This window comes from Myxocyprinus asiaticus, chromosome 10 (assembly GCF_019703515.2).
Source record: "Myxocyprinus asiaticus isolate MX2 ecotype Aquarium Trade chromosome 10, UBuf_Myxa_2, whole genome shotgun sequence".
Taxonomy (NCBI): Eukaryota; Metazoa; Chordata; class Actinopteri; order Cypriniformes; family Catostomidae; genus Myxocyprinus; species Myxocyprinus asiaticus.
The window spans coordinates 51,654,290-51,668,755 of NC_059353.1; the positions used below are offsets into that span (position 1 = coordinate 51,654,290).

Sequence of the window (14,466 nt, forward strand, 5' to 3'; positions counted from 1 at the left end):
ACCATGTCAGTAAAAACGTGGCAAAGTCATCAGCAGTCAGAGAATAGTAGGATGTGGTGGAGGAGGACAGAGAAGAGATAAGAAAGTTGAAAATAGTTTACAGGAATCTGAAGTGTCACTGATCTTGTTCAGATCTTGTTACTGATCTTGCTAGGCAGTTGCTAGGTTGTTCTGTGTGGTTGCTAAGGCACTGCGCAATGGTTGCTAGGGTGTTCTAAGTGGTCCCTAGGGTATTGCTAGGTGGTTCCTAGAACGTTGCTTGGGTGTTCTGAGTGATTGCTAGGGCATTAATAGGTAGTTGCTAGGCAGTCGCTCGGGTGTTCTGGGTGGTTGCTAAGGCATTGCGAAGTGGTCACTAGTGTATTGCTAGGAGGTTCCTAGAGCATTGCTAGGGTGTTCAAGGTTGTAGCTAAAGCATTGATAGGTAGTTGCTAGGCAGTTGCTAGAGTGTCCTGGGTGGTTGCTAAGGCATTACTAAGTGGTTGTCAGGGTGCTGCGATATGGTTGCCAGGGAGATACTTAAAGTCAAAAGAGCCCACCCCCAAGTCTATATGACATTCTGATCTGAATTCTATTGATATTTTGTCATTGTTAAATCTATGGGATTTTTATGTGTTGTAATTTATGTGTTGTGATTTTGGTTTAGGGATTGCTAAAGCAAGCACCACTAACAATAAAAAAAAATAATTTTTTATATATATATATATATATATATATATATATATATATATATATATATATATATATATATATTTTTTTTTTCTTTTTTTTTTTTCCAGCCTTTTGATAATATTCAAAATAGGCCCTTATCTCGATATTTATGTATTTGCTATGGAATGGCTCAACAAAAAAAAGTGATTGTTTTTCCCCCCTCAGAGGAAAATTTAAACCAAACAGCAATTGAAGCCAATTATATTTGATCATGTTCACTGTAATGATAATAAACAACAATATTTACCTAATTAGAGATTTCCATAAAGTAAAAAAATTCTGATTATGCAAACAAATCATTGACTCAAATCTTTGAATTAATTCATGGAAATTAATCAAATTTGAATGCTATTTTTGCCAAGTTTAAAGTCAAAAATGCATTTACAACCCATTTTACTTCTGAAATGGAACAAATTTCCTAATGGAACAGGATATTAAATGAGAAAAAACAATGTAGGGCAGGACTTGACTTCTTTTTTTTATCTATGTGAAATGCATTCTATATAATGTGTGCACTGATGATCGTTCACAATAAGATCAAAAAAGTGCAGGGCCTTTAGAGTATGTGTATGTAAGTAAACAAGGTACATTTTGATTTTTAATGTTGGCTTGTGTTGAAATCAGACACTACAAGTTCATGTATAATACAGTATCTGAGTGTTTTCTTCACACAGCGCTTTTAAACACAGTTTATGTTGTATTCTAGGTGTGTGTGGCAGGGCGGAGGGCTGGGCCGGGCCGTGATTCCACACACCCGGCCCCTAATTAAGCTGATTAAGCCCAAGAGGGATAAAGGTGACCGGAGACGGCAGTGCGACAGAGAGAGAGAGTTACAGGCAGCTGCCCGGCATGTGTTTGTCTTTTTGTTTAAGTTTATTATTAAGCTATTATTTATATTGTCAAGCCGGTTCTCGCCTCCTCCTTTCCCTTTAACAGTGTTACAGTGTGCTAAAGGAGATCAGGACATATAACAGCAGTCTGCTATTTTGAAATGCATGATGGCCTTTACTTCACCTTTGCATTCTGTGAGTGATTTTTAATGAACTCTCTCGCTTCAAATCAATACATAGTACCCACAATGCTTCACTCCACAGCTCTGCTATGACACACATCAAATCAAATCAAATCACTTTATTGTCACACAACCATATACACAAGTGCAATGGTGTGTGAAATTCTTGGGTGCAGTTCCGATCAACATAGCAGTCGTGACAGTGATGAGACATATACCAATTTACAATAACATCAAATTAACACAACACAATACAAATAATAATATACAATGTACAGTATACAATACACACAATATAGAATACACATTATACAATAAAAAAAATTGCATATATAAAATGTACAGTAGGTTGTATTGTACTGTATTGACATTCAGGCTGTCGGTTGATAGTATGTTGCCAGTGTGTTGTTAAGAGAGAATATAATATAATAATAATATAATTTATGACAGTCCGGTGTGAGATATAAGAGTAAGAGTAATAAAGTGCAGTGCTGATGTATATTGATCGTGGGAGATCAAGAGTTCAGAAGTCTGATTGCTTGGGGGAAGAAGCTGTCATGGAGACGGCTGGTGTGGGTCCTGATGCTGCGATACCGCCTGCCTGATGGTAGCAGTGAGAACAGCCCATGGCTCGGGTGGCTGGAGTCTCTAATGATCCTCCGAGCTTTTTTCACACACCGCCTGGTATATATGTCCTGGAGGGAGGGAAGCTCACCTCCGATGATGTGTCTGGCAGTTCGCACCACCCTTTGCAGTGCTTTGCGGTTGTGGGCGGTGCTATTGCCGTACCAGGCGGAGATGCAGCCAGTCAGGATGCTCTCTACAGTGCAGGTGTAGAACCGTGTGAGGATGTGGCGGTTCATTCCAAACTTCCTCAGCCGTCTCAGGAAGAAGAGGCACTGATGAGCCTTCTTCACAACGACTTCAGTGTGGATGGACCATGTGAGTTCCTCAGTGATGTGGACACCCAGGAACTTGAAGCTGCTGACTCTCTCCACTGGTGCTCCATTGATGGTGATGGGACTGTGTTCTCTGTCTTTTCTCCTGAAGTCCACCACAAGCTCCTTTGTCTTACTGACATTGAGGGAGAGGTTGTGCTCCTGACACCAGTGTGTCAGAGTGTGCACCTCCTCTCTGTAGGCTGTTTCATCATTGTCAGTGATCAGACCTACCACCGTCGTGTCATCAGCAAACTTAATGATGGCATTGGAGTTATGTGTTGCCACACAGTCATGTGTGTACAAGGAATACAGTAGTGGGCTGAGAACACAGCCCTGTGGGGCTCCAGTGTTGAGGGTCAGTGATGAGGAGATGTTGCTGCCTAGTCTAACCACCTGGCGTCTGCTTGACAGGAAGTCCAGGATCCAGCTGCACAGCGAGCTATTTAAGCCCAGAGCCCGGAGTTTCTCATCAAGCTTGGAGGGCACTATGGTGTTGAATGCTGATTGAATGCTGATAGAACAATCTGGGATGAAACACCTGCTTTACACCATCTCATTCCAGCTCATACATTAAACCACATGACAGTTTATGAACCTATACGATCTCATTAACTAGTCAATTTAAAACAAGCTCGCTATATGAGAAAAAAAACAGATAGTTCAGACTTCTGATTGGACAAGCCCTGTTGAACACACATCTGTGACCGCACATTAATGTGCCATGTTTCTATGCTGCTTGGCAACCATAACAGACTAATGAACTAATTACTTGGCAGATTAATTGTTTATTCTGATTACTACGATTGATACATTTAAAGGTGTATTGAACATTAGTGTCGCTAATCACTAAGTATTGCTGTTGCTGCTTCATGTCGTATCTAAGAAAACCCCTTAAACATTGTAAAACCACTGTAATACTTGTTGTTGTGTGGTTTGATATTGTATTTAATAAATAATGATTTTTACAATTTATTTAAACTTTTGCTAATCCTCATATCAACATTATTTACTTAATTTTTTTAATCAAACTGTTCAAATAGTCATGTGTCATATGTTGTTGGAAAGCTCTCAAAGAGTAGAATACAACCAGCCTATTTGTTTCACTCACAGACAAAAATATAGTGAGTAATAGCTAAGTATATGTCTTTGACAATTATGTTGGTGTTGCTTATATGCCACGTTTTTGCTTATAACTTCATGGAACATAAAATATCACATATCATTACTTAGAGGATGTGATTATCTTTCAAATGAGCCGACACACAAGGTAATCAGATGCAGAGATCATTAGATAATCCACATGAAGCACAATGTTACATATGACCACCAGGAGATGGCGCCAAATACATGACACAGACTCAATGATGACTCAAATGACACAGAATGAAACTCATTCTGTGAAATCTCATTACTAAAATCATGTCTGCATGCTATACAAACCTTTAGTCATTGTTGTGTTTGCATGTGTAATTAGTTCTTATGTACAACTATTATGTTTTATTTGTTTGGAGATGTTTTTGGACACTGATAAATTACATTTGTAATGCTATAACTTTTGATTGCTTTGTTGTATCAACACAAAATTCTCAGATGCAGTTGACATGACTGGGAACAAAACAAAACCAATTTTTCGGAGCCACCTTATTTACACCCAGCGATATACCATGTCGAACCAGAAAAATAAGAAAAAAAGTACATTTTTGGCTCAATTTATCTTGTGAGTTTTCATCAGTTTCTTAGTGTGAGAGTCTCAGAATGTATCATAAATGGAAAAGTTTTCATTACAATGATACCAAACACTTGACACTCCTTGTTTTTTTGCCAAGTTATAAGCCTTTAATTTTGAGTATGCCACTGAAACAGGAAATCTTAAAAAAATAAAAATAAAAAAATATTAAAGTGCATGTAAAGGAAGGTCTTTTCATTCACACACTAGTGCTCTTACCTCAACATATAAGATTGGAAAAATGCCAATCTTATCTCCCAGCATGCCTTCTGCCCAGTTATCGTCCACTCGTCGTATGACAGTCAGAATTTCGTCCTGTGGGAGAGAAAACACATGACAGATAAGAATAAATAATTCTAAAAACTCTATATTTCATTCTGGCTTTGCAGGTAATAGATTAAAAAAAAAGAAAAATCTTTTCTATTTATGTTCTAAAATAATAGTTTTAATATAATGCATATATTAGCATATATTTAAATCACAGAACAAGACTGAAATTCCCTCTTTAACAGGATCAGAAGAAAACTAAATGATGAAATGTGTCCAGTGGGAATTCTGATCCTGTTTTATTGACTGATTCAATCATGTCACAACAAATAATCAAATGATAAACGAGGGAGGCTGATTGAACATAACAGTTGTAACACTGTGAATATTTCCCTTCTCAAGTTTGAACTGTCATTATCAGCGTGTACATTCACATTAACATCCTCTTCAGGGCCGGACTGGAGATTGTATTCAGTCAGAAAGCTTTGACAGGGTTCCCACTCTTTTCAAGGAACACTTTTCCAGGACATATTATGTACCCAACGGATGTAATATTTAAGCAAAAACACATGATAGGTCATGATGTATCTTGTGGTTATTGAATGGTTATTTTTTCTGAATTCATTGCACACATTCATTTTGATATATATATATAATTTTTTTAAATTATTAAATCGCAGCCTTTTGATGTTTAATAATTACACTAGGACATATCACAATTTATATTTGATTATTTGTGCATTCAAACATTCTTTTTCATCCCAAATATGTCAAATTACGAGACATTCTGCATTTTATAACTAATAGGGCTGTCCAGCTAAAATGTTACATTCGAATATTCGTCAAATTCAAAAGAGAAAAAAAAGCAAACTGTGCATTTGAATTTTGGATGTGCCAAGCACAATGATTTCAGACTGATTGCATTTTTTTCACAAAAAAAGTGCTCTCTTTTCAGCATTTCTCAGATTAAGCAATGGGTTTTTAAAATGCTTTGTCAGGAATGAAGTTCAATTTTGAAATATGCGTCTCGAGATCCTCGCATTCTGTTCGATTCTGTTGTGTCTGTTTGAACAAACCCTGGGCTTTAGTCTGAGCCGAGTTCACCACCGGGTTCAGCCATAAAGCACTGCTATCTGGAAATATTACTACCGTAAATACAATAATGAATGAAAAATACTGTGGTATTGCTGTTATTATTAAGTTCGGTTATTATTAAGTTTGAGTCTGAGGTAGTACTGTAGCACCAGCTGTCTACTGAAGCGGGTTTTCCCCCTCGTTTTACTTTTCACTTAACATTTGAGAATATCAACAAACTAAGACGGCGTTTTTGTCAGTGAAAACTGAGCTTTTTGAAAATGCTCTCCCAAGTGGATAAATTTGAAAACACCATCTTCACGTTTTAGTGTGGACAAGGAAGATGGTGATATCTGAAAACAATGAAGTATTTGTTATTATGTGACACAGTCATGTGATACATTCAAACCAAAACAATCAAGATGGCAGTCTGTGTTATAGCGGCGTTGTGCCTATTATTCTCTTTGAAAGCATTGTTAAAGATAAAAGATAAATGTCAGTTTGTACAACCTTCATAATGTATTCCTTCAAATGCGACGCAAAGTTTACTCGGAATTGCTGTCTGGCAGTGAAACACGAGGACAATTGCATTTCAGCTCGTACATGGAACTGCGATTTTTCGCATGCGCAGTAAGGGGATTTAAGTGTTTTCATACGTTTCAGTATGGACGAGCAACTTTTGGAAAACGGCAGTGTGGACGGAGAGCATTTCAAAAACAAAAACACGTTTTTTACATTTATCCGGATTAATGTAGACGTAGCCTAAGGTTTACAAATGCCTTTGTAGTTAACACAACAGCAATGTTAGAACGAAAAAAATCATATTTTTCACTATATTAATACTTAAACTATTTCATCAGGGCAAAGCAGAGATGACAGCAGATGAGCAGAGAATTTACGTGACGTTGTTTCACAAAGGTGCTGCCGCCGGCAGTGACAAATCTAGGGATGCACCGATGTATCGGCTAACGATATTTATCGACCAATTATTGACCAAATTAAAACCATCGGCATATTGGTTAAAAGCATGAAAATGCCGATATGAAAAACCAATGGGTTGTTTATAATGAATTAGTAACACACTTTGTAAAAACTCTGTGAATTTAAATGCACAATCCAGAAATAATAATAGCCACAATATATAGAAGAGTTGGCACTGCTAAGAACATGTAATATTACATTTTTATTCTGTCACGTTCTCACGTTAATGCTGAAAAACGGACGTGACCGTTGTGGAAGCGGCACTTACGTAGAGGCTACATGATGAGAGAAACGATCTAAAACACTTTGAAACCAGCAGACTTTGACTTCATGACAGTTTTGTCATGTTCAATGGACATTATTTATTGATGGAACAGTGAAAAAGCTTTTGTAGCTCTTTGTACATTTTAAAATCACAACTGCAAAGTAAAAAAGTGATTTGATGACAAAATAGTGTAAGGGGCAAAATATCGGTATCGGCCTATGGGGTTTTTTGTTCAAATCGTTATCGGCCAAAAATGTTCATATCGGTGCATCCCTAGACAAAACTATACAAATGTGTGTATTTGACACCTATCCAGAGTCCAGATTGTTACCATGTTTTTGTACATGTAACAAAAACCATGTTAGCCACACAGTTAAACAGTTTTATTAAACTCAAATATTTCCAGGACAAATAACTATTTTCCAGGATATTTAGGTATTTTTCTCATTTTCCATAATTTTTCCATGATTGAAAAACTGCATTGCAAAATTCCAGGTTTTCCAGGATGTGTGTGAACCCTGTTAGGTAAGTATGCCAGACAAATAATGAATTACAGACAGACTGTTGTCGGTCTACTGTACTGCAGTCAAACACATGACTGTTGGCATCCATGTTTGTTGTCTCATGGCTGTAAACAAGAAAGTATTGTAGTGTTAGTTATTGGTTAGTTAATTAGTGGAGATAGAGGTAGTTTTTGTAGTGGATGTGGAGGGGTGTTTCGCCCAGTGTGGTTATAGTGTGTGTGTGTGTGTGTGTGTGTGTGTGTGTGTGTGTGTGTGTGTGTGTTGTTGTTGGCTTATGCAGATAGGCAGGAAATACACAGTCAGAATAATCAATCATCAAGCACAGAGCTGCTTCAGTGTTCAACTTCCCCTCAAAACACCTGCTAGAGTGAAATACTGTGTGTGTGTGTGTGTGTGTGTGTGTGTGTGAGATAGTGAGTCTAAATGCTTCACATCTCATTCTATTATCTCAATTGTTTCTCCTTGACAGCAATGAGATGAAATGGAGAGCACATGGAGACTTTTGCTGACTCTTCTGATTATCAGATGTTTCTACTGAGAAAAAGACTCCAGTAATCTCACATGTTTCTCCTCTAGATTTCCAGAAGAAATCTAAACATTGAGTGCATTTACATGCACATTCTTACACCGGTTATGCTGAACATGACCACATGTGTGTGGTCATCAAAATGCCTTATCCCTCCTATGGTATTCAAAAAAGGCACCTCGTTTTGGTATTCGCGGTCATTTTTGACCGGAAGGTTTAGATGTGTAACCCCTTTTTTTGATGATGATAAAGACACCACTTCTTCTTCCCTGAAGTAAGAACAATACAATTATGCATTTCTTTGGAGATTTTATGCTATTTTGATTTTATTTGCATGTACGTTTCTAAATTTTACCATTAATTTGCATATACGAATAAGCAAATTTCTGACAAAAAAAAAGAAAACATTCAGACCCTACACTTCTATAAGTTGAAACGTGAAGAAAGATATGTCATATGTGCCATAAATTAGAGGCAGATTGCTGCCCTCTGGTGAACAAAATATAAATAACATGACTTGAAAACCATGTCTTGCCAGTCATCAGAAAGTTTAGCATTTTAAAATAGATTTTCAATGGTCGGTCAATTTTGACCGCGAATACCAAAGGTCTCGCCTTTTATTTCCGACCACTTAGACTTATTGAATCAAGCCCAATTGTTTTATGTTCAGATGGCAAATGGAGGAAAAGTCACCAAGTCTTGCACTGATCAGATAAAGGAAACCATTTGTATTAAATGAGGAAAATGTATTTAGGTAAAAAATGACCGTATACCATAGGAGGGTTAAACGGTTTTTCTTTACTGGGGTAAGGTCATAAACGGTTTAAGCAAAAATCAATCAACACACATAGATGTTTCCAATTACCCCAATGTTGTGTTGGATGTAAACTCCTTTACCAGCTTATCCAATGTGCACAAGTGTTAATACTTAAATAAAACATAACTCAGGGGGTCTGGGTATCTCAGCGAGTATTTATGCTGACTACCACCACGGAGTCGCGAGTTCGAATCCAGGGTGTGATGAGTGACTCCAGTCAGGTCTCCTAAGCAACCAAATTGGCCCGGTTGCTAGGGAGGGTATAGTCACATGGGGTAACCTCCTCGTGGTCGTGATTAGTGGTTCTCGCTCTCGGTGGGGTGTGTGGTAAGTTGTGCGTTCATCGTGGAGAGTAGCATGAGCCTCCACATGCTGTGAGTGTTATGCACAACGAGTCACATGATAAGATGCGCGGATTGACGGTCTCAGAAGCGGAGGCAACTGAGACTTGTTCTCCACCACCTGGATTGAGGTGAGTAACCGCGCCACCACGAGGACCTACTAAGTAGTGGGAATTGGGCATTCCAAGTTGGGAGAAAAGGGGATAAAAAAAATTTAAAAAATAAAATAAAACATAACTCAGAACTCAGTTTAGTCTCCTGAGCTATAAACAAGCATAGCTGAGCAATAACATTCTCCTCTGGGCTCTCCTCTTTATTTATCCGTGTTATGAATAATCTCATCTTTTGGTTTGCGGTCGTCATGTTCCTAATAAAAAAGAAGAGAAACTAATCAAAAGAGATGAAGTACCTTTCATTTGTGAAGTATTCCATTAATTTGATAATCTAATAATCGCCACATGGTTATTTAATCTATAAATTATTTTGTTACATTTCTAGCAAAAATAACTATATTGTGAAATATACTGTTTTTATGATATAACATTACTCAGTTTCTCATGAAAGACTTTGGTCAAACCCTTAAGTGGAAGTATATATTTTGTAACATATGTGTAAAGATCATGCGCATTTAATGTAAGACTTGGCTGGGGCTTTAGATATCTTAATAAACATAATAAGAACTGGTCTGTTCAAAACAAATACATTTGTAATTGAAAATGAGGCAATAATGCAGGAAATGTAAAACAGATCCAGCAATCAGAAAGCTTTTATTCAGGAAAAGTCCAATCTGTCAACAATCAAGAAATGCTTCAGGCTAACAATACACTCAGCTTAAGTCAGGACGGGGGTTAATTGACTTCTTTATGCAGTGTTACACCCCCTTGTCCTCTGAGGAGAGATCCAGAGCAGGCTGTTCTCCTCTGGGGAAACATTCAAGCCTGGATGGTGTATGTCTCTCAGCGATAGACTGTTGGGGTAGAGGACCCAATCAAAACACAATCAAAAATAGTACATTGTGCCACTAACTTATGTTTAACTTAAGCACTGGAATGATTTTGTGAATGCCTGGGTAGTGTTGTACCAGCTGTGTGAAAGGTCTCACTTCAGTTGGGGCATACAGTTCAAACTAAGTGTTTACCACTAAGTCTAGCTTAATTTGATTCCACCACCAGTTCTTAAGGCAAGACTTAGCGAGTAGGCCGTAAGCTTTGCATGATCTATTTTAACCTTGTAACCTTGTTTTTCGTAATATCTCAAAATTTACATTGAATGGGTGCAATTTTGTATTTTGTTCATGTGTACTGTATATAACTTCCAGCATGACTTGTAAAGTCTTTGTAACAAGTCACTGGATCTGTCGGAAGGAGGAAGCGGGACTCGGCATATTTTTTTCTTAATTAAGCCATTTCAGCACACACACTTAAACGCACACACACACTCAGGCGTTTGAAGCGTAGCACTCTCTCCTCTCCAGCGGTCTGGACTGCCCCTTTTATCCCTCTCAGCTCTTAGATTATCTTATGGATGTTTATAAGAAGACATTATTTTGTCACTTTACTTAAAGCATACCTTTTATACAGTACATATTACAAATATATATATAATACACTATAACTTCTGCAGATTAAATTTGATGTTGCTTGTGTTATAATGCATTTTACTCTAAGTATAACTGTGAATAGTTAAGTATTATAATGTATTATAATTGTGGTTACAATTGTTTATGATAAGCTATAACATATTAGAAGGTGTATTATGGGACATTCTTAATGCATTATAATGCCTTTACAATGCACTATAAATATGGGCTTCATAGGAAGTGTTACCTAGATTTTTGTTTTCCATTTATTTCTACAATTCAAGATCCTTTTGTGTGCTTGTTCAAATTCATGATTTTTTTAGTCTGTGAAAGAATAATGATTTCTGTAAGAGTCTGTCTAAATCAGAAATGTTTTGTCATAAAAAAGTGAGCTAATTAATTTAATATACAGTGGAAAGAAAAAGCATGTGAACCCTTTGTAATTACCTCCATTTATGTATAAATTTGTCTTAAAATATGGTTTGGTCTTCATCTAAGTTACAATAATGTATAAACACAATCTGTTTTAACTAATAAAACACTAATTATTGTATTGTTCTTGTACATAGCTGAATACATCATTTAAACATTCACAGTGTAGGTTGGAAAAAGTAAGTGAACCCCTAGGCTATTGACATCAACAAGAGCTAATTAGATTCAGGAGTTGGCAAACCTGGCATCCAATTAATGAAACGAGATTGTAGGTGTGGGTTAGAGCTACTTTGACTTATAAAAAGCACTAAAACATTTTACATTTTTAATATTACAAGAAGCATCTGCTGACGTGGACCATGCCTTGCAAAAAACAGATCTCAGAAGACCTAATCTAGAACTGTTGCTTGCATTAAGCTTGAAAGAGTTAAGAAGTTATCTGGAAGAGCTTAGATATTCATCTGTCCACAGTTAGACAAATTGTCTATAAATGGAGATGATTTAGTACTATAGGTACTCTCTCTGTAACTGTCTGGTTTGGTTCAGCCACCAAATCAGACAGAAGGAAACTATAACGGACAGTCAGGACTTCTGAGAGGATTATTAGTGCCCCACTGCCCACCCTGCAAGACCTGTACATCTCCAGAGTGAGGAAACATGCAGGTAGAATCACTCTGGACCCCACACATCCTGCCCACACTCTTTTTGAACTGTTGCCCTCTGGCCGGCGCTACAGAGCACTTAGCGCCAGGACAACCAGGCACAAGAACAGTTTTTACCCTCAGGCCATTTACCACATGAACAATTAAACTGCCTTTAGGACTCCCATAATAAATAAATATCTCATGTACATATGTAAATTCACTCATATTTAATTCAATAACTGTACATACCCCTACTTTACAAGTTCACAGAACCATGGAAAGTAATTTCTTTGGGCACCACTTTGTCCATTGTGCATTTTAACAGATTTGTACTGTGCCCACATTTTTTTTTTCCTCATGAACCTCTACCGTTGTACGCTGGATACATACCCTGACAAGTTCGGCAAAACTCCCCATTTGGCATTGAACCCATCTAAATCCACCGAGGAGGCACGATGAAGCCCCGATGAAGCCCCGGAAGTGACAATGGGAATGCAACTGGCCCTGGTACGCACTAGCATGCCCTCATTTGGCCCGATAGAGGAAATGTGGCTATTGAGACACATCCTCATTGAGACAGTTCTCCTCTGGGAAAATGGACCAAAAATACTGCTAACATCATCTTGCACTAAACATATTTTTGTCCAATCAAATGCTCTCTAGAATGAGACTGTCATAGCAACCAAGCAGCAAGTAGCACATTATGGTTTATAGCTGTGATGAAACTAAAGCAGATTGGCTATTTTAAAAAAAAGAAGAAGTGATGAGCCCCTCAGTATCAATAAATCTTATTCAGTTTGTTATGATCATACAGAGGCCCAAAGCAACACATCTCAATGAATTCAAAACTTGAAAAAACCTTCTGTAACACATTGCAGAATTCAACTTTTGCTTGAGCACAAGGACACCTGATTCAGTCAGACAGACTGAGCTATGAATTAAATCAGAGAAACTCTAATAAATGATGTTTTAGTATGCTAAACCTACAACACATCTCTCTCTCTTCTACCCTTCTGAACACCTTCATGTCCAGCTGCTCTGTTCCTCAACACACATCTCTCTGTTTCCTCCAGAGATACTCCATACACTTCTTCAGTACAGAGGCTCTTCTTCAGAAACACACAAATGCATTCAGGCGATGACACACACAAACACTGCACATCTGAAGTCTTTAACAGAGACTGATAAAACAAAATAACGCAGCCGTATGATTGAACTGTGAAGTGTGAGAAAATATAATATTCAAAATTTGCTTTCTTCTCTCACATTCAAACATATACAGTAGGGTGAATCCATTTATTTAATAAAGTCATGTCATTTTTATTATATAGCGCTTTTCACAACATACATCATTTCAAATCTGCTTTACAGAAAATCATGCATTAACAAAAAAATGAAACTGAAATATAATAATGTCCAGCATCATCCAATCACTGCCAACCATGTTAAAATAAAAGGATACATTATAAATTCTGAATCTATGTACTGATTATCATTGTCACATGTCTGTCAAACATGTTGAGTGATCCAAACATCATCTGCAGCCTGAAACTGAACTTTTGATCAGATTTTAGAGAGCTATAGGATGCTCCCTTGCTCCCTATTTAGTGAATGACTTAACCTCCAGTGTGCTGTCTGTCTGCACTGGTCTCAGAACAGTTTGAAATGCACCTTATTTTCATCTTAACTCCATATAAAGCCTCTGAAAGCAATGTCTCAATGTGATAATGCACAGTAAATATAAGATGTTTGAACTGAAACTGAGCATACAGTCCACGTACATGGTCATTGTGTTTATCAGCGTGCCGTTTCACGACAAATCGATGGAATTTTTCAAATGGCATATCGTATGAAACTAGAGACTCTAATCTTTTGACTCAAACAGGTTTCAGTGTAAAATCTTAATGAGGTTTCTTACCAGATGTAGTTTTGTTGGCATTTTTGCCAAAGACAAATTCCGCTGTGGTCAGCACCATGTTGTTTGGTCACATGACTCGATGCATTGAAAGTTTAACCCTTTACTGACAGCACAGAGTCTCCTGAACTGAGATCAGTTTGTTTAAGTGAATTTAAATTATGCATTGCGTATAGTGAAGCCAAAACACAACATCCACACATGTGGACGCGGGGTCGCACGAGGTTAAAGCAGGACACACATGAGGTTTTCATGTTTTATGATTGTTGACAAAATTGTGCAACCATTGCAAATATTTAGTGAACAACTTCATTGTGTGTCTGTTCCTCACGCAAAGCTATCGTACGACTTTTTTTTGGTGCTTAAAATTCTGTAAATTGCTATTCACTTACCTTTTTTTACAAATGTAAAAAGCAAGTTAAACATTCTTTAAAGCATCATTTGTTGTGCTTAACAAAAGAAAGAAAATCCAATGTGTTTAGAATAACATAAGGATGAATCATGACAGAATTTGTAGAAGTTTGCATGAACTATTTTTTAAGGCAGGCATATAATCTCAAAAACAATCTGAGTCTTACAATCACATGTAATCACGTCAAAAAAACTGCTAAAGGTGGGAAAAAATAGTAGTCAGGCTTCAGACATTTCACAAGATTTTGTCTATACATTGTTGTCAATGTTGTCAACTAGTTGTTTGGTGTTTAAACTAAA

General features: G+C 37.3%; 2 protein-coding genes across 2 annotated transcripts in view; one reads left to right on the forward strand and one right to left on the reverse strand.

The window, feature by feature from the left end:
• The window catches only part of LOC127446978 (neuroligin-4, X-linked-like), a 760,753-nt gene that overhangs the window by 492,421 nt on the left and 253,866 nt on the right, over window positions 1-14,466 (forward strand). The window lies entirely within an intron of this gene.
• Window positions 1-14,466, reverse strand: part of LOC127446977 (E3 ubiquitin-protein ligase SH3RF3-like) — a 218,324-nt gene that overhangs the window by 64,143 nt on the left and 139,715 nt on the right. Inside the window, exon 3 of the mRNA XM_051708392.1 lies at window positions 4,610-4,705. Coding sequence (XP_051564352.1) covers window positions 4,610-4,705 — 96 coding nt within the window. The remainder of the gene's footprint in view (window positions 1-4,609; window positions 4,706-14,466) is intronic.